At 42.3% G+C, this 27,097-nt stretch overlaps 2 protein-coding genes across 6 annotated transcripts in view; both read left to right on the forward strand.

Moving 5' to 3' along the window:
- The first annotated feature begins 133 nt into the window (after positions 1 to 133).
- LOC148898270 (cilia- and flagella-associated protein 20-like) lies at positions 134 to 5,217 on the forward strand. 4 transcript variants are annotated; one of them, XM_088997390.1, is made up of 6 exons: positions 134 to 253; positions 455 to 491; positions 1,372 to 1,451; positions 1,541 to 1,652; positions 1,750 to 1,938; positions 4,788 to 5,217. In XM_088997390.1, the coding sequence occupies exons 1-6, from the start codon at positions 246 to 248 to the stop codon at positions 5,004 to 5,006; spliced, it is 645 nt and encodes a 214-aa protein (XP_088853516.1). In that variant the 5' UTR covers positions 134 to 245; the 3' UTR covers positions 5,007 to 5,217. The 4 variants fall into 4 exon arrangements, 3 of the variants coding, with proteins under 3 accessions (XP_088853516.1, XP_088853517.1, XP_088853515.1); XR_016115083.1 differs by having other exon boundaries at positions 146 to 491; positions 2,414 to 4,900; positions 4,964 to 4,999; XM_088997391.1 differs by having other exon boundaries at positions 146 to 491; positions 4,788 to 4,900; positions 4,964 to 5,217.
- Positions 5,218 to 6,069: 852 nt separating this feature from the next.
- The window catches only part of banp (BTG3 associated nuclear protein), a 57,277-nt gene continuing 36,249 nt past the window's right edge, over positions 6,070 to 27,097 (forward strand). Inside the window, exons 1-8 of one of the 2 annotated variants that reach the window (XM_088997392.1) lie at positions 6,070 to 6,174; positions 10,124 to 10,202; positions 10,287 to 10,396; positions 10,513 to 10,712; positions 10,830 to 10,910; positions 13,070 to 13,242; positions 14,494 to 14,733; positions 26,512 to 26,670. In XM_088997392.1, coding sequence (XP_088853518.1) covers positions 10,133 to 10,202; positions 10,287 to 10,396; positions 10,513 to 10,712; positions 10,830 to 10,910; positions 13,070 to 13,242; positions 14,494 to 14,733; positions 26,512 to 26,670 — 1,033 coding nt within the window. In that variant the 5' untranslated portion in view covers positions 6,070 to 6,174; positions 10,124 to 10,132. Of the gene's footprint in view, positions 6,219 to 10,123; positions 10,203 to 10,286; positions 10,397 to 10,512; positions 10,713 to 10,829; positions 10,911 to 13,069; positions 13,243 to 14,493; positions 14,734 to 26,511; positions 26,671 to 27,097 lie in introns of both variants that reach the window. The other variant, XM_088997393.1, reaches the window with a different exon arrangement.

A 27,097-nucleotide genomic window follows, 5' to 3' on the forward strand; every position in this document is an offset into this window, starting at 1 on the left:
GTTATTCATTTTAAAATATTTTGCTTTTGCTTTTATTAATTCACAAAATAGATGACTAATCAACAACGCTGTCATATCGTTGCTGCTAGGTGTATTAGTTATGATTTTACTTTTAATGCAAACCTTTGGTACTAAAAACTTTTTTATTTATTTTGAATGTCGTCACTCGTTACATTTTACGAAGATAAATGGATTAACTGAGCAAATGCAATGACGACTATGCCATCAAGACGTGGTGCGTGTGAATGAAAAGGTATGAGGTGTGCTTGTTTTGTTTACGTGTTTGACTGCCTTTGATTGAGTGCTTTTAGAAAATCATGCTGAGCTTCCAGCATACTCACAACAAGAAGCCTGCTTCTGAATGTCGGACCCTATCGGGTCGCTAAATTGGACCGAACACGTACAAAATGTTTAGAAGTACGTTTCAAGGTGGATTTCTGTCTATATTATACAGCATCGGCAGCAAGCCTCTTCAGATATGGGATATAAAGGTAGGTCACTCCTGACAGGACAGGTTGGTCGCTTCCCTTTCCCTAGGCTGCGCCTCTCTCTGTCATGCAGGTTTCATATATCATTTTGAACTCCCTGCAATATTTTATGAGCACCATGTCATTTCATTATGGAGCACTCGTTGAATTTATCATCGCATGACATTTTGTAATTTAAATAAAAAAAACCTCATTGTCAAAACGGTACATCGTTGGGACGCTGGTAAATTGATGGGATATTCAGATATGCTTTTATTGACAAAATTTAACCAACACACACAAACCAGCAAAAATTGAAATCCAAACGAAATAAGTTGTAAACTGGATCATAATAATAATACATTTCATTTAAAAGTGCCTTTCAAAACTCTCAAGGTCACTTTACAGTCACAGGATAAGTTTTTCTGTGGGTGAGCAGCGGCAGCCACACACGCCAGCGTTCACTCAACCCAGAAGCATTAGCATGGTTATGCCATTGTAATTCTTTACAATGAGTTCAAAGTGGAATGTATGATCTTGAATGAGACTGCATTAAAAACTATTATACTAAATATATTTGCAGTTTTTAACTGTGTATTAAAATGTGTATTATACTAAATATATTTGCAGTTATTAAAATTAAGCCTATTCATAATTTAGTTGTGGACCATGAAAGTATTCATCATCCTTGTAATTGTGTTATTTGTAATGGAGTCACACAACATTTTAGATAGATTATCATCATTACTTTTCAACATCAATACATCTCTTTATGTGAATGAACAATTATGATTTTTTTTGCTAAATCAAGAAGTTAAATTATTGTCATTCCTTTATATTATTGAGCATAAATGTAACACCGCTCATGCACATAAACATACTCTTGCATTTTTTTGTTTCACAGGTGAAGAATGGTCATATCAAACGAGTTACAGACAATGACATCAACTCGCTCGTGTTGGAGGTGGAGGGTTCAAATGTCAGGTGAATAAAATCTTTGGAAGCAGTGCACCACTGCTAATCAGAGTTCACACTTGACATTCCTTTGTCGCCATCTCCCTGTGCTTCTACAGTACGAACTACATCACATGTCCCGCTGACCCCAGGCAGACTCTTGGCATCAAAATGCCTTTTCTCGTGATGATTGTCAAGAAAACCAGGAAATATTTCAGCTTTGAAGTTCAGGCACTGAAACATGCACTTAACACGCATTGATTGTACGCAGTAACTATTCCCATTCATGGTGAGCCATACTTTTGGTCTACTCCCCTTCCACTTTCAGGTGTTAGATGATCAGAATTTACGCCGGCGGTTTCGGGCAAGTAATCACCACAGCAAGACGCAAGTGAATTCATTTATGTGCACTATGCCAATTAGTGTTGATGACCGCTGGAACCAATTTCAGTTCAACTTGGCAGACATCACCCGTAGAGCTTATGGAACCAGTTATGTAGAGACGCAGCGTGTGCAGGTATGTGTCCGGACAGCAGTGAAAAGTTGTCACAAAATGGTCAAGAACACACCGAAAGTACTGTAATAGAAGTAGGAATGATCCAAGACATAATTCAAGTGGCGTCCAACTGTGGCCATCTTGCAAATATTTTAACTGTTATTCAAGTGTAGAAAATAGTTAACCAGTGGCAATATGAAATCGTAAAAAAACACTTAAACTTTAAAGGACAGCCGACACCCCCGGACAAGTTGCGTCCATAATTTGTAAAATCACTTCAGGTGACTTCTACTGAGAAACTCCGCACTGAAAATTCATGAAGTCTTGTTTTTGAGTTGATGACAATGCCGGGAGTGACGTCACATTTGGTCCGCCCCTGACCGAGAAAGCAACACAATGCATTTTGGTACTTTTTTTGGTCTGAAAACACAGTGTTGATCGCGAAATTAGAAGGAAAACTACATACATAATGCAATGGTGAATCGCTGTGTTGCAGCCAATTGCGGTAACATGCATAAAGAAGGTGTAAGTCTACACAAATTCCCAGCGGACAAGTCAGCCCATTTCCAACGGAGCAGAGCAGTCGAGCACCAGCGGAGGCGAACGAGGAAGCTAACCAGAGTTAGCGATTTCGCGCTTGGATAGCGGAAGTTTGATGCATGTTTACTCATTTAGTCACACTGCATGCTAACTGTGAGCTCACCTGGTGAAAGAACGCAATCGCCATATTAGTGGAGCAAACCGATCGGACAAACATCCACTTTCCACCGTGTCATTTTTTACTCTGTAGCGCTGTCGGAGCTTTCTCATCCCAACATCTGATGTTTGTGTGCTTGTTGGAATTGTGGCGGTCTCCTTTGTGTGTGCGTAAAACTCACCCCTCTGTCTTCTACCACGGATTTTAAACAATCACAGGCGGCTTTACGGCTCTTATAAGCGGCTTCATTGACTGGATGAAATGCAGCTTGTGCGCCATCTTGTGCATTTTCTGGCCGCTACATCGGAGTCCAGATCTTCACCGGTTTCATCGCTTGCAGACGGCTTGAATTGATACGGAAGGACTTCTTTAATCGATTGCAAACATTTATGCTTTCCTCTTCAGAACTATTTGAATCATATTCATAACTGCATGAGTAACAAGAAAGCATCTTCTCCGAATCTGAACTCTCTGAAGCCATTGTTTTGATTCTGGAGCAAGGCAGTTTGTGACCCAGAGTGATGTCATGAACAAGGGGGTGGGACTTTCTGAATCTCCCCAGTTTTGAGCTCATTTGTTGCCTCTAAAGATGGAGAACACTGATTTGCTGTGGTGACCCCTTGAAGGGAAAAGCCGAAAGGAAAAGAAGAAGTTGCAGTTTTAGGACACTTTAAGTCATTTTTATTGGTGTCTTGAATTTGACTAAAAATATCAGCCTGTGTGTTTTGGGTATTTTAGATGCTATAAAACATTTTTCTGTTGTCAGTTCGGAAAACAAAAAAAAAAAAAAATGGTGTTGGTTGTCCTTTAAGAAAGATGGGGCAAAAGCAAAGGTGATTCAGATTATTATTTATTTGTTTATTTTTTTATTCTTGATTGCCTCACTCATAAGAAGAAGCTGACCATAAAATATAAAAAGTAAATTCATCACAAATGCTAACACCCGATTTTACTCTTTTGAGTGAAAGCTTGTTTACTTAACTTCTGGAGTTTCTTAATTTTATCACACTCTCTGACGCACTTTGTTGACATTGCGGCTTCTTTCACAACAATTGTGAGCAATTACAGTGACAAAAAGTATGTGAACCTAGTGGAATTTCCAGGATTTGTAATAAATTCAAATCTGTCCGAGCCCTGCTGCACACTGAGACATGTCGTGGGTACTGCCGATGGATTCCTTTGTGCCAGTGCAAAATTTCAAGTCAGAAACACAAAATATAATGTGAAATATCCAAACAACAAATGTAATAAACTACCCTTTTTTAAAAGGCACTAATATGCTTAAACTTAGTGAGTGGTCTGATCTAAGGCCAAGGCGAGCGTGGAAGTCGTCAAGGTCCATGGACACCAATGCAAGTGTGAGAGATCACACCTGCCAATTGATTGAGATGGCATACTTGGACAAGGATCGGTCTGGGATGGTGATGGGTCTCACATAAGTCTGTTTAAGGTGCCCATCATCAATATGTCCTGCAATTTAAATTACTGGTAGCTAGATTATTTTTTAATCAAGTAATTATTTAACAGCACTACCAACAATATTGCCTATGGATCATGTCCTCATTAAAGTGTAGCACTTGGTCACATCTACTGTATGTGTATATTTGTTGTGTGTGGCAGGTGCACAGGCATAGTTGGGAGGGTGACACAACAACACGTGATAGTGACTGGTGGCCAAGGCTGGTCATGCATCAGAATCAGAATCAGAATACCTTTATTCGTCCCGCAATGGGGAAATTTGCAGTCCACAGCAGCAATTGAAGAGGGATGGGGTTGGGGTTGGAGTGAAAGGATAGAAAACAAGATATTCTAAGCATAACAAAATAAAAATAAAAATGTCAACTGTCACTGCGCGCATGTGTGTACGTGTATGTGTACGTGTATGTATGTGTGTGTGTGGGGGGTCGGGGGTGTAATCGGCGACTGAGTTGTGACATTTGTGCCCTGGGTTCAGGTTCCCTTCTCCTCAGAACAGCCCATGAACAGTTCATTTTTTCCCCCACAGCTCATGTGCCCCTTAAAAAGGCACATGCATCATTTAATCGTGCTGGGTTCAATGTGATGGGCCAAGATGAGATTCACTGTAATGTATGCTTGCAAGAAGCCCACGATAGAAGCAAGCCATCGAAGAAAAATCAATGTCTGATCTACCATGACCTGTTTTTTCTTTCAGATTCATGCTAATTGCCGTATTAGGAGGGTATATTTCACTGATAAACAATACACAGAGGATGAGCTCCCACCTGAGTTCAAACTGGTTATTCCTGTCAAGAAACAGGATGCAAGGTGGGGGAATAATTCAGAAACATGTGGGTTATTATATTTTTTACTATATATTTTTTCCTGCAGCAAAAAGGGAGGCCCTAGACCTGCTGCAACCCGACAGACCTGAATCAAGTTAGAGCAGAGCAATTATTTGTGTAGCTGTTGGGTTATCTGTGAAGATCTGTTATATTCACTGTTGAAAATATCAAATGTCTTTTTAGATGTGCCATTTCTTTAAATGTTTTTGAAACAAATCCCACCATTGTATTTTATGACTGATTTACATTGTAAATCAATGTAATACACATTCTTTGTTCATTATAAAACTGGAAATCTGATGTTGCGAATATCTACCTTTTGTCGTGAATATTCTACATTTTTGGGGGGATTACAGAGTAAAATGATCACAAAATGTGCAAGAGTTCAAATAGTTTGAGCATAAATTCTGCTGATCAGAAAGACTTGAGATGAAAATGAACATGTTAACACAGATACATCACGAGACAGAAATAAACATACAAATATATGTATCATGTATACACATGTACGTATTTACATACTTTGCAAAAACAATCATAAATTGATCACTTATGCATTACTAAGTAGTGTTAAAATATATAAATAGCAAATCGAATAAACAGATTTTTGACAGAAAACTAACGGGTTAGTGTATATCTCAATCATAGCTATGTCCGGCACCGCCATGTCTGGACATTAGGGATATATAAATAGGGCCGATACGACCAGTCAGACTTTAGTTCGCTGACGAAGCCTCTTGGATAGGAGGCGAAACGTCCGAAACCTTCACATTTGTACAGATGACGGCTGAAGAAACCTTCTCATCGAGGGCTAGTGTATAGTATACACTAACCTGTTAGTTTTCCGTCAAAAATCATTGTATATCAGTGTATACACTGTGTAGAGTACGGTAATATACCGTACTCTACTTGGACTGAATATATACAGTACTGTATTAGCTCGCTGTGTTACATATTATGTACCGCATTAATGAAATAAAGTATAAAGTAGTTTTTTTCTTCAACTCAAGTATACGTGCAGTTTTCCACGACTGATTTGAACCGTATAATTAACCACCAGTTCCACAGACATACGGAAAACCTGAAGTCGTTTTTCTACCCTGTCGGCGGAAAAGCCAATACGCGCTCTTTGAACGCACCACGCGTTTCTGCTCTGCACCAGTGAGCAGGCGCGTTACCCAACTCGCTGATCTCTCGCGAGGAACAACGTCGTTATCGAAACCTCGACAAACAACACGAGAATTCATCATTCACACGGTAATATAAGCCGATCGTGACCGCGAATACCTTGTTATCCGCTGGTGAGGAAATTCATGGATTCTAAACCATATTTCACTAATATTTCATGGCGAAGGGTTACGACAATCGCACAACGTTTTTCTGGCCTTTAGGCCCAACTAGCATGCTAACCACCAGGCTAGCTTTTTAGAACAGTTTGCATCTGCTTTGACATTAGCTGTTGACTTCGTGCCAGCTAGTGTTAGCCTGCGTTTTCGTATGAAACGTAGTAGTTCGCGTTTACTTAATCTAGTCTCATGTATTTAAATATCCAGACGAGCAATCCGTTCGTAAGTGATGCACCATTCTCCAAAAATACCAAGATGGGGTTGGATCAAAGCAAAAGAGACTGCAACAGAAAAGCATCCTCCAAATGTGATAACAAAGTTATAGTTTGTATTTTACGACTGATACGTGCAATGAAAACTCACACTACTCATATCACCGTTGGCTCAGGAGCGTGAAAAAAGATGCATTGTCCGAGTGCTGATCGAATACAACATTCAGATTTAACTGAATTATTTTCTTCACGTTTTGTGAATGTATTATTTCTCATTTGTATTATGTATTATTTCTCTTTTGGATGTTTGTTTTTGGGGTTTACCATGTCCCGATCAACACTTGTACCAGTCTAGAAGGATTTTTGTTTGGAAACAAATTAAACACACTTGTCATGTTATTAGTGCATTATATTTCCTTCTTGTGTGGACTTTACATGTTCTCACCATACTCGTATGGGTTTTCTCCGGGTACTTCAGGTTCCTTACATGTTACAAAAAAACAAATGGCAAGTTAATGGAACACTAAACTGTCCTGAGGTGTAATTGTGATTAGTTGTTTGTCTGTGTGTGCCTGCGTTTGCCTGGCAATTAGTTCAGGTTTTACCCTGCCGACTCCCCAAAGACAGCTGGGTTAGACTCCAGCATGTCTGCGCCCCTTATGAGGAGCAGCGGATCAGATGATGAATGGAGGCATTTCACCTGGTGTCATGGTGGATGACTAGTTTTCACATCTGCATATCAGTGGGGAAGATGAGTGTTTCAATCCAACTTTCCTCTGTGGCATGTGCATGTTCTCCCCGGGCCCTCCTGTGTCCTCCCACATTCTAAAATAGATACATGGTTGGAAAATTGAGTAATCTCAATTTGTCTTAGGTGGCATGATTGTGAGTTTTGTTTGTTTGTTTGTCCATGGTTGGGCGGCAACCAGTTTAGGGTGTACCGTTCCCAAACTCAACTGCCCAAAGCTAGTTGGGATAGGCTCTGGCACACCCGTACCGCTCATGAGGAAATGAGGTTAGATGGATTGATATATGGGTGTGTCTCTCTCTCTCTCTCTCTCTCTCTCTCTCTCTCTCTCTCTCTCTCTCTCTCTCTCTCTCTCTCTCTCTCTCACTCTCACTCTCTCTCTCACTCTCTCACTCTCTCACTCTCTCACTCTCTCTCTCTTTCTATATATATATATACAGTAAAGTCTCGTTATATCGATATTCAAGGGAGTCCGAAAAAATATCGATATAACCGGGACTATCGATATATCCGACCCTGTTTGCATGTAATTTTCTCCGTACGTGCATAGAAATAGTATCGATATAACCGGGACTATCGATATATCCGATATCGATATAACGAGACTTTACTGTATATATATATATATATATATAAAAACACCAGGTGCTCATTTCTACTCCTTCCGCTGGCTCAAGAGTGTCATTCAACAGTCCCGTTTTGAAAAAAAAAAAAAAAAAGAATGATATCAAGATGGCCCTGTTCGTGTAGCTGCAGATAATCCTGCAAGAATCTTCCCAGGACTGTGTGAAGGTGTGGATGAGACGGATGAGAAAGTGCCTTTAACTCCAAGGATTTGTAGGACTTTGTAGGAGATTTGTAGGACTTTGTAGGAGAAAACTTGTAGTTTATATTTATAATGAAATGACATTTTCTGATGCAACTCATACTCACTATGACCCCTTACTGCACAGGTGTCAAAGTCAAGGCCCGCGGGCCAAATCCGGCCCGCCACATCATTTTTTTCGGCCCGCAAAACAAATCAAACTTGTTAAATTCCATGATGATTGCTAAAATCTGAGCCAAAATTTAATATTTTTGGATGTCAGCCACAATAAAAGTCATTATTCTTGACTTCAGATTTAAAAACGAGTTATTCATTAATTTGCTGTGTGCTCTATATGTAATATTTGAAGGGATTTAAACATTCTAATGGGTTCCCCAAATTCATAACGGCCCTCGAGAGGAAACCATAACTACAATGTGGCCCGCGGCAAAAAATGACTTTGACACCCCTGCCTTACTGGGAACTTCCACTCACGCTATGGTCTTGGGTTGTACCCTACATAGAGAAGGAAATGACATGCACGGGCCCATGTTGTGCCAAAGGTGCACGCAAACAGTGGCCGTCAGGTCACTGCTATTCTCAAAGGCATTCAGCATCGCCCACCGCTACAGTAATGTAGTGTCTTTGATTTGTCTGCAGCGGGACTCAAACTTAAGTTCTTCTAAATGTATGACTTGTTTTTTTCAAAGCCTGCACCATGTAGGTGGATCCTTATTCTCTCTATAGAAAGACGGCCACATAAAGTATGGCACTATCGCATTAAAATATATTGGAAGTGTTCAACGGTTCACTGTACTGTAGTCCAAATGTTTGGAGAAAGATTTTTCTCTTGATGGAAATCTACTGTAATTTCTGAAGCAGTTCTCCCATCTAAAAGGTGAGTGAGCAGGAGCTTTTACAAACCGATTGATATATTTCAATAAAGCACACTAGACTGGTCACCATTAAATGGCAGGTTACATATCGACAAACATGCAAACTGACATGCATGTTTTGGGAAAGTTCCATGTACTTGGAAAAAGGCCTGTGTGCCTATTTGTTTTTTGTCAAGAAATTATAGCACTATAGTAAAATCCCACTGCAGCAGATTCTTTTCAGTTGCATGATTACACATAAAAAATACATAAAACAATATTATGGAGCTACAGATTTTTTTTATAAAGCACTACTACACAGAGTGATTTTCCTAATTAAAAAATTGTGGAAGGGCACAGGACGGTATAGATTAATATAATTTCCATTCAAGTGTTGAGATTCCAGTGTTTTGTGTTACTGATCTATGATTATGGCCATGGAACAAATTAAATGTGTACCTCAAGGTGCCGATGTGTCTTAGTTTCAGGCTGTCTAATGAAATCATGAGTCTTCACAATGATTGCATTACTCACATTTTTTTGGTGTTTGGAAACAAAATGGAGGAAATTCATTTGTATCAAACCTTATTCAGAGGTCCGAATTGCATATTTTAAATACAAGCTTATTGCATCAAAATAATTGCAAAAATACAGAATAACTTTTGGTAAATAAAGACTTGGATGACTTGAGCATAATTGCAGCCGCCAGTTGACAACAGTACCAAATATGATCATATTATCACATCCACCTTTTTTACACAGAGATCTTGCAAAATTGCAGGAGGATAGTCATAACGGAATCATTTATCCATGTGGGCCCTTAATACATACAGAATTCAGAAACTGGGTTAGGCATGCAGCTGCATCTGCTTTCAAATAGAGACACAGCATCAATCATCCATCCATCTGGGCCGCTTATCCTCATGAGAGCCGCGGACGGGCTGCAAACTATCTCAGCTGTCTTGAGGCAGTGGGATCGGAGAGGGTGGCGGGAGGGTACGCCCTGAACTGTGGTTGCCAAGTAGTCACATCACCCTAATTTAGATGCATGAAAAATTAAGCATCAGGTATCACATACTATGAAATGCTTGCAGATGTGTCCACTTAACTGCAAACATACTGTATCAGCCATTTTATCTTAAGTTTAAGGAGATTGAAAGGGGATTTTCAGAGGGTCAGTACAAGTTGTTTGTTAAAAAGCTCATTTCATCTTACTCTAGCTCCGAGCTATGTCCGAAGAGGAATTGGAAGAAATTGTACAAATAACAGTGGAAGACTTCAACTTAGCGGGCCGAACAGGTAAGAGCTATTGAATGTGATGCGAAAAGATGTTGAAATTCCGTTGATATGTGCTTGTCAGTCAAAAGTGTCTTAACATCATAGAAAACATGCTGGACAATCAAGGCCAAAATGAGGCGGGTCCTCAGAAGAAAAAGAGGAAATTCAGCAACAGCCAAGAGAACAGCAACAACCAGGACATAAACTATATTAAGGTATTTAAGCTGTTGCACAATGGACACTGTTCCAAACCCTCTTTTTACAGCATACTTTATTGTTTTCACATTTGGGAACCGCTGATACATTTGTGTTGGAACCACCACCTTCTCAGAACCTGATGGTCTCCTTCACTGCATCCGTGAGCCAGAGATTGGAAGGCATTGAATCTAAGCTGCAAGCTCTGGATGCCACTTGTAAGGCTTTTGCACAAAAGCTGGATAGCATGGTGCCTTGTGCCAAGAATTCCATCCAAGTTCCTATGGTTGCTGGGTCACCGCAGGGTGCCACTCAGACTTGGAACAAAGTACGATGGTAAGTATCATTGGTTCGCAGAACACATACAAATCTAATTTGTGTGAGGACCTCATTATATTAGATGGAGATTTCTCATGGATTAAGCTCATTCTTGTTTCTCCACTTCGCTTATAGTGTTGTTCCACAAACAAATGTAATTGTGAGCAGTGAATCAATGAAACAAGAAGATTCCTCACTAGAAAACCTGCTCAGCAAGTGAGTAGCATTTCCTATGCTGGAAGTACCACATTTTCATAAGGTCACGAGTATGGACACCACGACACTTACCGGAATTCTCATCTGAATTTGTTCAACAAAATGAAGAGTAGCCTCTGTACAACACTTACATGATGTTGACGTGCCGAGATTAAAAATAATAAAGTGCCGTGTTTGACGAACTGGGTGCTCTCCCCACTCTGAGACTACAGCATGCTGAATTTCGGTGCCATATTGAGATTAAACAAAATATGTCCAATGACATATCTAACAACTAAATGGGGGTCACCTAAAATGCAAATAACCGTCTTAGATGAGTTTAAGTATTTTCCAAAGCAGGCCAGTGATTGGTCTCACTAGCAGTAATGTCAAGAATTGGGACCACGGTAGCCATCTTGTGAACACACATTGTATCTGCTGCTAATTTGAATTGGGTTGGAAAAATAGTTGTCCTTTTATGGATCAAACATGAACATTAATTCATGCTCATTTACACTCAAATTGAAATTATTTTCATCAGCTCTTTAGTGAAAGTGAAAAATTATAAAATTTAAAATTATATTTTCAGAGGTCTGAAATATTAGTATTCTTCTTTTCCTTTCGACTTTTCCCTTCAAGGGTCGCCACAGCGAATCAGTGTGCTCTATATAACCCGGTTTTGTGCATCCTCTTCTCTCACATCAGCTACCTTCATGTCCTCTTTGACAACATCCATAAACCTCCTCTTTGGTCTTCCTCTCGATCTTCTGCCTGGCAGTTCAAGGCTCAGCATCCTTCTCCCGATATAGTCACTCTCTCTCCTCTGGACATGTCCAAATCATCTCAGTCTGGCCTCTCTGACTTTGTCTCCAAAGCCTCTAATATGAGTTGTCCCTCTAATGTACTCATTCCTGATCCTATCCAACCTGGTCACTCCCAAAGAAAACCTCAACATCTTCATCTCTGCTACCTCCAGCTCTGCTTCGTGTCTTTTCTTCAGTGGCACTGACCCCAGTCCGAACATCATGACTGGTCTCACCACCGTTTTATACACCTTTCCGTTCATCCTAGCTGAAACCCTTTTATCACACATCACACCTGACATTTTTCTCCAGTCGTTCCAGCCTGCCTGTACACCCTTCTTCACCTCTTTTCCACACTCTCCATTGCTCTGGACAGTTGACCCCAAGTACTTAAAATCCTCCACCTTCTTTATCTCTTCCCCCTGTAGCATCACTCTCGCACTTGGATCCCTCTCATTCACACACATATATTCCGTCTTGCTGGGACTGATCTGCCTTTCCAGGGCATACCTCCAAATCTCTAGTTTCTCCCCCACCTGTTCCCTGCTCTCACGACAGATCACAATGTCATCTGCAAACATCATGGTCCAAGGAGATTCTTGTCTAACATCGTCTGTCAGCCTGTCCATCACCATAGCGAATAAGAAGGGGCTCAGAGCTGACCCTTGGTGGACTCCCACCTCCACCTGAAATTCCTCCGTCACACCGACAGCACACCTCATAATTGTCTTACTGTCATGATACGTGTCTTGCACCGCTCTGACATACTTGTCTGTCACTCCATACTTCCTCATGTAATACCACAGCTCTTCTCTGGGCACCCTGTCATACGCTTTTTCCAGATCTACAAAGACACAATGCAATTCCTTCTGACCTTCTCTGTACTTCTCTATTAGCATTCTTAAATTCTGAAATATTAATATTGGTTAAAAGTAATGTGTGAGAATAGCAGTATGAAAGAAAAAATGTTAATGGATATGCAATTTGTCGACACGTTTAGACAAGTTCATGCAAAAATCAGTCGTCGGCTTCTTTTTTTCAAGCGGGGTTGTCCATTTTTTTTCCATGGACATGTAAGGAAAGGAGGCAAGCGTTGCTTTTACAGCTTTCATCGAACACCAAACCAAACCATCATCACAAGGGTCACGATGGGTGCTGGAGCCTATCCCAGCTGTCTTTGTGGCAGTAGGCACGGGACACCCTGAACCGGTTGCCAGCCAATCGCAGGGCACACAGTGACGAAGTTAAAGTTTGTCCAACCCAAGTGTGGATAAATTAAAATCTGGTTGGATAGATAATTACAGTGGGCTTTGTACATTATATTTTGTATTCCTACATGCCTGCCCTGCCTCACTAATAATGTGTGTCTATGCATAGCACGGTGGCTAAGAGGCGCCAAAACACAATCTTGGTGAAGGTGCCAGGCCCTGATGAGAGTCAGGAGGAAGTGGACAGCGGCTCTGAGGCGAGTGACTCGGTTTCCAATGGTGGCCATCCCAACAATGCGCAGAATGGCCAAAATGTCACACTCATCACACTCAACTCAGAGGGTAAGATGTCCCAGCTTTGCCACGGACACATACATGTAAAATACTGCACCATATTAAGCAGCATGATCATTTTCACAGGGTCATTAAGATACTTTGTGCGATCTTTTGACATTAGAAATGTGCTGGTGTCATTCATCGCAAATCAACACCGGAGGAGCTTTTGCCTTACTATGTTCTGTTTTAGCTCTCAGGTTATAGTGACATATGGTTGGCTAAAGTTGCAACAATATACAATTGTATATAATTGTGGCTTTTTAAAAATGCTCTGTAAATACTGTACATTCGAGTCGAGTTGAGTTGTAATGGCGTCTATGTCAAGTCTAATTAAGAGCACTGTGACCTCAAACCAGAAATGATTTCTTGAATAAAATTCTGTGTCAATTCTGTATTGTTGTAATTGATTGAGGTGTACGCTATCTTTACCAAAGCCAATGCTACTGAGCAAAGGAGGCTCCATGCAATCATCACAGTCCGTGGCCTTTGGGGTTGTTGGCAACAGCCAAGACGATCCTTTTCATTTTTATTTTGGATTAGTTTCACAACCAAACAAATTTCCAATGTGAGATGACCACATGTCTAACAGGCTGTGGAGTAATCAACAGGATGTCTGGGCTCAGCCGTGTTTTACCTGGCATTTTTGGATGTAGCTACTTATTCTAGTTATAGTCAACTTTTTGCTAAAGTAATCATGAGCCCATTTCGTTATATATCAACTGGGAATGAAAGTTTTTTTTGACACATCTTTTCCAATAGTGGCTATCGCAGATGTTCATTTTCACATGTGGTCCTTGCTTTTTACACAATATAATTTAACCACGTTACCTTAATTATTGATCACTAGAGGGTGAAATATACAAGTACATTCCTGAGGTTGAAGAACACAAAATGCTTTTAAAAACCGGCACAAGAAGACTTATGTCCCTTTGTGGCTACAGAACAAGCAACTCGCTCAGTAAAAGGCTCCCAAACACAAAATGGTCATCGGCACAGTTTCTGAAAATGTAATTCTTAGTTTACCTTCGCTCTTTTATCTTGTATTTGCTTGTTTTCATACTTCTCACTCATAAATCTCCCTTCTCTTTTTACGCCATATGGGGGAGCTGTTGGATTACATGATTTATGTCACACGCTGTTAGCAGTGTTTCAATGTTAATGTTCAAGTGGGTTGATCACCCTTTCCCACAATAAATCATGATCTCAGGGGGTGCTTGTGGAGTGCTCAGATTTTTTTTTAATATGTGTGCTTTTCAGAAGACTTCCCAGGGGGCACATGGTTAGGTGATGACAGTAACCCAGAGATGCGTGTTCGTTGTCCAGTGTCACCAGCCGACATGCTCCATGTATCGTCCAACTGCCGCACGGCAGAAAAAATGGCTCTCACGCTGTTGGACTACCTTTTCCATCGGGAAGTGCAGGCCATGTCCAACCTCTCTGGACAGGGCAAACATGGCAAGAAGCAGCTGGATCCGCTCATGATTTATGGCATTCGCTGTGAGTCCTGCTACTTGCTTATTTTTGTGCATTTTTGGAAGATGTCCTGATGCTACTATTCAATGACTTCACTGTGACCCATGTGACAATGCAATGTTTTTCCACACACCACCAGTGCATGATTTGTGTAGCGCTTATTGTATGTCAAAGTAATGCACATACATCTTCACTCAGCCAGGGATTATTAAACCCTTACCCCCTTGAATCAGTAAATGAACTCTATGAGAACTTCTCAAACCCCCCCCCCCCCCCCCTTACAAAGCAGCATTGAATTGAACACAGAAACAGGCCGCACTCTCTATTCCCATGGCGAGTTACAACAACATGCACTCATCATTGCACACAAACATTAATGTGGAACACATTTTATAACATACCAGACTTTAAATGACAAGCACATGTCTGGAAGAATGATCTGAATGGAGTCACGTTGAAGTCACTGAGCTCCTTTGTACCTGTTTGAATACTGTATCCCCTTACTGTATTTTGCGCGTGTGTCTGGATTGCATATCACATTAGGAGAAGGGTACAACGGTATGAAGGAATGAGAGCAGAGCCAATTGAGTGACTCACTCGGCCTTCCTAAAAAAAAGGAATGAAAGAGCACCTGCTCCTCCTGTCTAAACAGCTGCCATCGGATGTGATAGCCCCACAATCCAAATTAGTGATTCCTTCCGTTTTAATTCAATTGCTCCTTTAGATTATTGAACACTATTTGGAAAGTTTTAATAGTTTGTCACACTTTGTTTGTGATGATGTGTCACAGTTGGTATCCGCGGTCTTGTAATTATGTTTCTGAATATCTGTGGAAAGTTGCATTGCGATACCAAATTTTTGACCTTGATATACTTAACTAGCATAAAGTACTTCAAAACTGGTATAGCAAAAACTTAAAACGTGAGTAAAAAGCAGTGAAATATATGTTATATATTTGACTGCTATTTATATATGGTGCATTTTCAAACTCCATTTATAAGGCGCACATTAAATTAATGAGAAAAGTTTTCCAAATATAATATATAAATATGTTCCAAATATAAGGCACACCACATTATAAAGTGTAACATTGGAGGCTTGCGTTACGCACTACTTATACAGGGGGAAATGGAGTCGGTGGCTGCTGACAGTAGTTGCGAGATGTGCTGTTGCTCAATATTACTTCACATATAAGGCACACTTGTGTATAAGGCTCAGGGTCATCTTTTGAAGAAAATGAAGGCTTTTGGGTGTGCCTTATACACCGGAAAATACGGTAACATTGCGTGTAAATGATGGGCTTCTCCTTCTGTGTATGGCTGACGTGCTTTATGCAGGCCGGTCCTATCGAGCAGACTGACAAACAGTTGAAGCACCTTGATCATGATGGTCACGCGTTATTTTGCCCCCATAAAATCAGGGATGCACCTGGGATACATCCCTTGCACCATTTACACATTTTGGCAGCCACTGGCGCAACTTTGTAACTCCACTGCGCCAGGACAAGTCTATTACGATAAGCGCATATTGCTACAAGATCTGCGCCACATATGACATACTTCTGTTAAAATAGCGAAGGAAAAAAAATAAGTTGAAGAGCATTTGAAAGCTGTTCGTTTTCCCTCAGAGGTTTTAACTTTGTCGTCTGCCATCTTGTTTTACCGATATCTAGCCATAATCACCTTGCATTTGTTTCAGTGCATTCCAAAGTCGTGGTAGAGGATATTTCGGGCTTTTCCGTGATTTGCCGGAAAATTCCAAAAGGGCTAATTGAATATTAATTTAATTATGGTGCATCGTATTATTGAGATCGAACATGACTGATGCTTGCAATATGGAGCGTGAGAACGGGGGTAAAACTCTAAAAGACATAAAAAATATGCAGCAAACAAATTCTCGTTTTTAAGAAACAATCGAATGAGTCTGCGGAGGGTAGCAACAATTTGTTGCAGCAAACTGCTGTTAATTATTCGAATTTCGTGACTAATGGGAACGATTCCAGAGCTGTTGAGGCACATTGGAAAGCTTCAAACAATTTGTTTCAGTAGACATATGTAAGAAATATTGTGCTAAGTCGGTTCTCTTTGTTTTCTCTGTAATACCATCGAATATCAAAATAGCACAGGATTGATTGTGCAGTAACTAACAAAAATAGAAAATGCATCTTTTTTTCATGTATGAATAAAATCTTTGACTTGAATTAAAGTTGTTTCTATATGAGAAAAATAGATTTTAGTCAAATATTGTTTTTTCATTTGCAATTTAGAAATATCATGCTCTAATGCAGTGGTTCTTAATCATGTTCAAGGCACCGAAGACTATCCGTTTCATATGCTCATTCATTGAACCCTTCCTTCAATGACTGTGCCCACTAACTGCCGACGAAACTGATGGAGGGGTGAACCTCTGCGGCGGAGGTTCCACCAAACCCCTGAGACCGACTCACCGAACCCCTAGGGCAGGGGTCGGGAACCTTTTTGACTAAGAGAGCCATAAAAGTAAAATATTTAGAAATGTTTTTCAGCGAGAGCCACACGCACGCGCGCGTGCACATACAAACGCTCGCGTGCGCGCGCTGTGATGTCACGAGAGGCTGTGTCATGGAGGGCAAATGCATCCCCCTAAGATGGCTCCACCCAGAGAGAGTCTTGGCCCCATCTGGTGGAAGGCAGCAATTAAAACCACACACCTGCAGCTGATCAGGGCGGGATTGGCAGGCAAGGCTCTTAAGGCAGGGAGCCTCTGAGTGTGGAGTTTGGGGAAAGACAAGCTCGATTGCTGTGCTCTGTGAAGAAGTTGATTGCTGCACTGTAAAACCCAACAAGTTGAAAGTACTCAAAATTTATATGGCAACTGATTACGTCAAAATTTTTGAGTACAGTTAACTCAAAATGTTTGAGTAGAGTTAACTCAAAATGTTCAAGTAGTTTACTCAAAATGTTTGAGTAGTGTAAATAAATTTTATGAGTTTGTCTGAACTTAAAAGTTATGAGTTTGATTGAGCTTAAATGTTATGAGTTTGCCTGAACTTAAGATTTCCATAGGAACTTGGATGTTTTCTTAATTTTTAAATTAAAATTAGTTTTTATATTTAAGCTTAACCAACTCAAATTTATAATGTTTCATGAAAACATATATTCATGTATACTGTACTTACATTTGCCTTCTATGTCTAAAAACAAAAACACACCTCACGTCTGTTTTAGTTCACATTTTTTTATTAAGGTTTAAAACAACCTTTGATAAAACAAATGATAACAGTACCAAAATGCACAGCATGTCCACGTACCAAAACAACAAATAAACCCCTGAGAAGATGTGAAATAAACACAACAAAACAGAAAAAAACAACAAATTATACTCTGCTGTTCTGTTAAAAAAATAAATTCTTTGAAAAGCATATACTTCAATAAATACAACCGAATACATTTCAATGTACTCGTTATAAGGTGCAAATCAAGGTAAAACTTACTAAAAACAAACACAGTATTCCTGAAACGAAAAAAGACATTTTGGTGGAATCCAAGTTTACATATCAAAGTATTAATAGAAAATCAGTCACAAACAGGTATACAAAGCAGAGTAAAACTGAAGTTACTTATCGAGTGTTGCTTTGTTCCGTAATATTGGAGGCACTGGTGCCTTCAATATTGCGGAACAAAGCATTTTTCAAACTTAGCAAGCGTGGTCTGAGTGGTCTGTTATCATCAAGACACAGCAGTATTTTCTGAATGAAGGTGAATGTGAGGATTAATTTTCTTGGATAATCTAAATGCAGTGCATACATTAAACCAAACAAGAGGAGGTGTGCATCAGCCAACCTGGGGAGACATCTCACAATAATGCCATCTTCTATCACAACAGAAATGCTGTCGGGGTTAAACAAGATGGCACTAGTGAGGTTGTCAGTTGTCACGGAGAGAAGTGCGACAGGAGTGTTTTCAATGTCTGGATCCTCTTCCCACTGCAAAATACACACAAACGTTCACATACAGAATAAAGTAAAAGGTTATAGCATATATTGTGGCCATAGATAGACATTTGTGTTAAGTCAGGTAATACATACATTGCATGTCCTGAAGAACTCGGAGTCATCTTCGCCCGAGTATCCAGGGATGTAGAACACAGTTTTCATCTCCAGTCCATGTTAGGCCTGCAATTACATTAAACATTTTTCAAGAATCAGTACGTGTTTGGATAAGCAAAGAAAAGTTGGTGTGATTCTAGTGGGTCCAAATTAAAGACAGTTACGGATTATTATAGCTCAAATCCAAGCATATCCTTCATAATAGTTTGGAACCTCCGCACTATCCCTATTGCAATTTAACAACTGCATCACTGTAATGATTAATGAACATCAGTTGCTGGTAAGAGCAGAGGAGAATGTGAGACTTGAGATTGTTTTAAAGAAAGAACAATCAATGAAGTCTCAACTAATGGTGTAAAATACTCCAATATATGTTAAAAAGGTAAAATTCTGTTCAATATAAAAAAATACCTACATGTAGTATGATATTCATCAGGTAATTAAGAATATAGCATAAATAAAAATGTAAACATAGCTTCGATAATGGTGGTGTTGCTCAATTTACACCCAGGGGCTAAAAGGTTGAAGAGAAAAAACATGACAATGAATGTAATCCTTTAATTTAATAAAACACATTTATCCATGTTAACTTTTTAAGTTTAATAAATCTAATGTACCAGATTAAATGATGCAATCAAACCAGTCAGGCGTTTGCAGTTTGATGACTTGGCCTCCAGCAGCTCTCTCGGTATCCTTAATATGCCAAAAATACATTTTAAAAAAAGTTCATGTTTAATTTACACATGCATAACCATTTAAACTGCATCAATTGTACATATTCCAATCCACTGTACATTTTTTGGCTATCATTATATTTACTTAGTGCATTCTTAAAACTGCAGCACTACCGCTGCATGTGTATAGATAGCTTAAGCCTATAGCTTGTGCTGGACAATGACACGCGGTCCTGTCGTTTGCAAACAAAGTTAACTCAAAGCACTAACCTGCTGGGCGTTGCAGCCACGGTGTGGAGGATTTCGTGTGAACCTTTTATATAAACCTTAATTTTACACCCATTTGACGATTACTCTCGGACCTTCGCGGACACAAACATAACCTGCAACAGACTCGGCCACCGCCCAACTACACCTGCGCGGTACTATTGTCTAAATAACACTTCTGTGTCTTTCAACAGACAAGAGACGTTTAAGAAAAATTCATACATATATCGCCACGGGCTCAAGACAACGCAGCTGAAAGAGTGGATGAGAAGGCCTCAGTCGCAAGCACGACCACGGTCTAACTAACTAACTTGTGAAAGACTAACTTGTGAAAGGCGGCAAGTTTCACAAACTGACTTTCCAATTTTGCCGTCGACACAACAAAATATCGTTTTTCTGTGCACCGACTACAGCATTGATACACTGGGTCCTTGTAATATTAAATAATGTTATTTGTCTTCTCACCTGAATTCGTGGGTCTCTGCACGCTTCAGCCGTCGAGAAGTAAAAATGGCTCCGGTGAGACCGCGCCCGGTGAGACCACGCCTGCGGTGACGTCATCACGCAGCGTTCTGCCGTTTACTCAAAATATATAAGTATAGGACAGCCATGAACTCAAAAGTATTGATTTACTGCAAATTAAAAACGCATGACTATTCAGAAAACTCAAAACGTTTAAGTTTTTGAAACAAAAAATCGGCTTTTGAGTTGACTGACCTCAATGACTTTGAGTCAGTAGTACTGTTCGGGTTTACAGTGTGCGTGGAACTCATTGCCAGTTGGGACCACACGACAGGACACTGGATTTGGACCTTGCTAAGGTGGCTAGGCTACATGAGGAGGACGTCAAGAGGGGTGAGGCCTAGAGACTCTTGGAAAAGAACTCCGTCTTCAGTTTTACCTCAGAAGAGACTTTATTTTGATTTAAGTATTGGAAGAGACACTATTCAAACCTTTGTTGCTTGTGAATCCCCCCTGAAACCTTTGATTAAAACCTTTTGTATCCAAACCTGTCGTCCATTGCACTTCTTGTCCTGTCCCGCTGAGAGCCAGCCTCTCATGATATCACATATGGTGGAGGATACGGGCACTGGACAAGCGTTAGTAAGTGCATGGACATTGATGGTTTGTGTTATGGTTTTTCTAAATTGAAAATATCCTCAATTACAAAAATAAAATTAAAAAAAATTGGAGGACATTTTGAAAACCCTGCTTGCAAGTCAGGAAGCCCAATATCAGGCCAATTTGGCTCTCCTGGAGGAGCAAAGGAGAGCCAATGAACTGAAGGCAGAGGAATTGCTCTTGCAAAAACAAATGGCCGCCAAGAACATGCCCCGGGTGAAGGCAGGGGATTTTTTAGCCAAGATGGGGGTGAACGATGATATTGAGGCGTACCTGCATACATTTGAAGCAACAGTCACTCGAGAAAAGTGGCCCAAGCAGCAGTGGGTGGGATTGCTTGCACCCTTCCTGACAGGGGAATCGCTGAATGCTTTCCTGGACTTGACCGCAGACAGAGCAGAAGACTACGACTATTTAAAAGCTGAAATTCTCAGCAGACATGGGCTCACCAAGTTCGGGATGGCACAGCGCTTCCACACCTGGACTTTCCAGCCAGACCAACCTCCACTGGCACAGATGCACGAATTGGCCCGCATCGCACGGAAGTGGCTGGAACCGGAAAGGAGCACGGCAGCTGAGGTGGTCGAGGCCATTGTCGTGGATTGCTACTTACGAGCCCTTCCCTATGAGGCGAAAAGGATAATCAGTCAGCAGTCGCTGACGACTGCGTGTCAAACAGTGGCAGTGGTGGAGCAGTACCAGGCCACAGCGGAGATGCTGCGAACGACCAAGAGGGAAACCGGCAACACATCCCCACCCCGGACTAAAATGGCCCGCCCAAAGTTGCCCAAGCCCGCCAACACAGCCAAGATTGCTCCAGGTGGTGTCAGAGGTTCACCCAGGCAGTGGCGGACGCACAGTGGCACCGAAACCAGACGATGCTACAGATGCGGAGAGACGCTGGTCGATCCAACCAGGTTGTCTCCAGAGAAAACCCTTCCAGTCTCCTGCGTCCACGGAGACACCAGAGAGTACCACACTACTGAACTCACCATGACCACAACCAAGGGAATCATCCGCACGGTAGCCGGTGTGGTTGACTCTCTCCCTGTCCCCCTTCTGATTGGACGTGACTGCCCGGCCTTTCACCCACTGTGGAGAGAAACACAGGAAAGACTGGCCCGACTACCTCGGAAGGGGAGAGGTAAGACGCGTGTAGTGAATACCCAAGCTTACCCCTCTGATTCACTCTCCCCAGCCTGTGCTCTCCTAGGGACAGCAGATGCACCACCTGAGACGGAGTCTGGCCCAGAGACCGCCAAGGAAACTCCAGCCCCAGAAAATCTCCCGGCTTCCAGTAGTGATGAGATCCCAGGGACTCAGAAGCTGCCTCCTCTAACAGGCCGGTATGGTACAGCCCAGTTACAGGATCCTACCCTTGCCAACGCCATGAAGAATGTGCAGGTTTTAGAGGGTGTAGTACTGGGGGAAAGGACAAGCCCCACATACCCCCATTTTGCGGTTGATCGGGGGCTATTATACCAGGTGACGAAGCAAAATGATGAAGTACGTGAACAACTTCTTGTACCACAACCACACCGAGCTACAGTACTGGACTTGGCACACACACACCTGCTAGGGGGACACCTAGGGGTCGAAAAGACAAAAGAGAGAATTTTGCAACGTTTCTTCTGGCCAGGGGTGCACAAGAATGTGGAGAACTATTGTCGTTCTTGCCCCGAGTGCCAACAGGTGGCGCCCAAGCCCACATACAGAAACCCGCTCATTCCCTTACCCATCATTGAGACCCCTTTTCAGAGGCTCGGGCTGGACATAGGCGGACCTCTACCAAAAAGTGCTAGGGGACACCAGTATATTTTGGTTATGATGGATTATGCCACTCGGTTCCCAGAAGCTGTTCCCCTCAGAAAGGCTACCACAAAGCAGATAGCAAAGGAACTGTTTGCTCTCGCCAGCCGGGTAGGGATCCCAAAGGAGATACTGACCGACCAGGGAAGCCCCTTTATGTCCACGGTCATGAAGGACCTGTGTGCCCTGCTCAAGGTCAAGCAACTGAGAACCTCCATCTACCACCCACAGACAGATGGATTGGTAGAACGATTCAACAAGACACTCAAGGCCATGATGAGGAAAGTTATCAAAGAAGATGGCCGAAACTGGGATCAACTGCTCCCGTACTTGCTGTTTGCCGTGAGAGAGGTACCACAGTCTTCTACCGGTTTCTCACCCTTTGAGTTGTTGTACTCTTACAGACCCCGGGGACTGCTGGATATCGCCAAAGAGGCTTGGGAAGAGCAGCCGTGCCGACAACGTACCCTCATCGAGCATGTGGGGGACATGCGGGAAAGGATGAGGGCCATTTACCCGATAGTGCGAGAACACATGGAAGCGGCCCAACGACAGCAGCAAGCCTCCTACAATAGACCTGCCCAGCCCCTCGAGTTCAAGCCTGGGGACAGAGTGCTGGTCTTGGTGCCAACCGTGGAGTGCAAGTTCCTGGCATCCTGGCAGGGGCCCTTTGAGGTCATCGAACGCGTGGGGGAGGTAAACTACAAGGTGAGGCAACCTGGTAAGAGGAAACCTGAGCAGATTTATCACGTTAACCTCCTAAAGAAGTGGCATGCCAGAGAGGCGCTGTTTAGTTGCCTACCCCCCAGCGAGGCGAAGGAACCGGCCAGAGAAGACGTCCAGATGGGTCCAAATTTGTCCCCACACCAAAGCCAGATGACCCTCGAATTGGTTGAGCGTAACCAAGACGTCTTCTCCTCCATACCTGGACACACAAACGTGGTGCAACACGAGATACTCACCATGCCTGGAAAAACAGTACACCAGCGTCCATACCGTGTGCCAGAGGCCCGTAAGACAGCTATACAGGAGGAGATACGGAAGATGCTGGAACTTGGAGTAATCGAGGAGTCCCAAAGTGCGTCGGCGAGTCCGATCGTGTTGGTCCCCAAGCCAGACGGGTCAATACGATTCTGTAATGACTATCGGAAGTTGAATGAGGTGTCCGAATTTGATGCTTATCCAATGCCTCGTGTTGACGATCTCATTGACTCCCTGGGACAAGCACGCTTCATCACCACTCTCGACCTCACAAAGGGATATTGGCAGGTGCCCCTGACCCCGACATCAAAAGAGAAGACAGCCTTCGCCACACCTGAGGGACTCTACCAATACACCAGGTCTCCATGGATCACCCGCCACGTTTCAGCGCCTAATGGATCGGATTCTCACCCCACACAAGAGGTACGCAGCAGCATACTTGGATGATGTTGTCATACAGAGTCCTGACTGGGAGAGTCACTTACCACGAGTGCAAGCTGTGATTGACTCCCTCAGAAAAGCAGGTCTCACAGCAAACCCGAAAAAGTGCAGGTTGGCATTTGGCGAAACCAACTACCTGGGCTACACTATAGGACGGGGGCTGGTGAAGCCTCAAGAAGCAAAACTACGGGCTATACAAGATTGGCCCCAACCCCTTACCAAGCAGCAGGTGAGGTCGTTCTTAGGCATGGCTGGCTACTATAGACGCTTTATCGCTGACTTCGCTACTATAGCAGCCCCCATGACAGAATTGACGACCAAAAAAACACTCCCGATTGGTGAAATGGAGCCCAGAGGCCGAAATGGCCTTCGCCAATCTAAAACAGGCACTGTGTTCCAGTCCAATCCTGGTGGCACCAGACTTCAGCAAGGACTTCATGGTGCAAGCGGATGCATCAGAAGTTGGTCTGGGGGCTGTACTCTCGCAAGTACATGGAGGAGAGGAACATCCCATCCTGTACCTTAGCAGGAAGCTGTTGCCCAGGGAAAAGAACTATTCCACAGTAGAGAAGGAGTGCCTTGCCATCACATGGGCGCTGGAGTCATTGCGCTTCTATCTCCTGGGAAGACGTTTCACAGTGGTCTCTGATCATGCTCCTCTCCAATGGATGGCCCGGAACAAGGAGACCAACAGCAGAGTAACCAGGTGGTTCTTGAGTCTGCAGGCCTTTAACTTCTCTGTTGTCCACAGGGCTGGCAAGCGCCAAGGCAATGCGGATGCCCTCTCCCGATGGGAGGCCTTCCTGGCCTGTTTCGCATCCTTCACCCCGCCGAGGACGTCGGTCTCAAGGGGGGGGGGATGTGTTATGTCACGAGAGGCTGTGTCCTGGAGGGCAAATACATCCCCCTAAGATGGCTCCACCCAGAGAGAGTCTTGGCCCCATCTGGTGGAAGGCAGCAATTAAAACCACACAACTGCAGCTGATCAGGGCGGGATTGGCAGGCAAGGCTCTTAAGGCAGGGAGCCTCTGAGTGTGGAGTTTAGGGAAAGACAAGCTCGATTGCTGTGCTCTGTGAAGAAGTTGATTGCTGCGTGGAACTCATTGCCAGTTGGGACCACACGACAGGACACTGGATTTGGACCTTGCTAAGGTGTCTAGGCTACATGAGGAGGACGTCAAGAGGGGTGAGGCCTAGAGACTCTTGGAAAAGAACTCCGTCTTCAGTTTTACCTCAGAAGAGACTTTATTTTGATTTAAGTATTGGAAGAGACACTATTCAAACCTTTGTTGCTTGTGAATCCCCCGCCGCGAGAGTGAAACCTTTGATTAAAACCTTTGTTTGTATCCAAACCTGTCGTCCATTGCACTTCTTGTCCTGTCCCGCTGAGAGCCAGCCTCTCATGATATCACAGCGCGCACATACAAACGCTCGCGTGCGCGCGCGCACACACACACGCGCGGCGGCCACTTTTCATCAAAATATCAGAATGTATTATTTAAAATAACTTTGTGATAGTACTCACCGTTTACATGGATGGTTTTCCGTTCCTCGTGTTTGGTAAAAATCCAGGAAAACGATCGGAATGAAATTCAATTTGCCGGTCCACAGGCGAAGTTACTGCTAGCTAACCTGCACACGGCTCATAAGCTTCCACACTTGCTATCTGCAATCTACTTCTCGCAGAAGTATGTCGATGCTAACGTTAACATGGGGCTTGTTAAAATGTCACTGACATTCGACTGTTTCATCGATGGTATTGTTTCATTGCAAATTAGAATCAGAACATTTTCTCTCCTCTAATGCTCCGGTGCATTCACGCTGAAGTGCACAAGTTGGGCTCATTTAAAGGGGCGTTTACCTGTTTCAACATGACGGCCACTATCATCCAATCAACATGGCGCTTTCGGCCATTCTCGGTCAGTGTCATCCAATCAAAATTGCGCTTTCCGCCAACTGCAGCCCCAACGGGAAATGAACGGCGAAAAAAATGACAATATGTATTATAATATGTAATATTTATCGGCGAGCCATATGCAATCATCAAAAGAGCCATATATGGCTCGCGAGCCATAGGTTCCCGACCCCTGCCCTAGGGTTTGATCGAACCCAGTTTAAGAACCACTGCTCTAATTAATGTATTTTTGATTATTTCATGATCGAACTCAGTTTAAGAACCACTGCTCTAATTAATGTGTTTTGGTTTATTTCAATCAGTTTTGTATACTGTACATGGGCCATCAATTTTAGAATTTGGCCCCCTTTTCAGACACAAGGGGGGCAACTGGCCCCTTTTTGAATTTCCCTGATGCATCCCTGTAAAATTCATAGAACTGACCTTTGGTGAAACACTACTTTAAAGAATAATTTATTTTTCTTTTATTTATATGCCACCCTTCCCATTACTCTGCTTTTCCTTAGGCCACTTATTCCACAAATTTGGAATCTCAGAGTCAGACTGGTATCGCATCAAGCAAAGTATCGACTCAAAGTGTCGCACTGCCTGGAGACGCAAACAGCGTGGTCAGAGTTTGGCTGTCAAGAGCTTCTCCAAACGCACGCCTCGTGGTTCAGGCTCAGGTAATGACTAAGCACGACATTGCTTTTGTCCTGCATTAAAACAGGAATTTGTGTGTTATGATGACGTAAAGAATTAATTGTTAAATGACACCGAAATTAATTGGCGTAAAATCCCTTGTTTTACTATATCATTGTACCAAATGGTCTCTGAGGCTCAATATTTTCTCATACTTCATCTTAAGCTATACTTTCCGAGAACTTAATACATTTACCTGTTTTCAATTCATTAATTCTATCACAAACACTGACACATCAAACAGCTAAACGGTGTGTGTCAAATCAAATGCTACTAAACAGCTAACATTATCATTTGTACTATATCTAAAACAGATTGATGAAAATATTCAAGTTAATATGTTTGATTTTAATAGTGGTTATAAGTAATGCAGTGCGTACATCTTTCATTTCACAGTAAACCAGTCTCACC

The sequence above is a fragment of the Hippocampus bargibanti genome, linkage group LG05 (genome assembly GCF_051943395.1).
Source record: "Hippocampus bargibanti isolate YZ-2025 linkage group LG05, ASM5194339v1, whole genome shotgun sequence".
NCBI lineage: Eukaryota > Metazoa > Chordata > Actinopteri > Syngnathiformes > Syngnathidae > Hippocampus > Hippocampus bargibanti.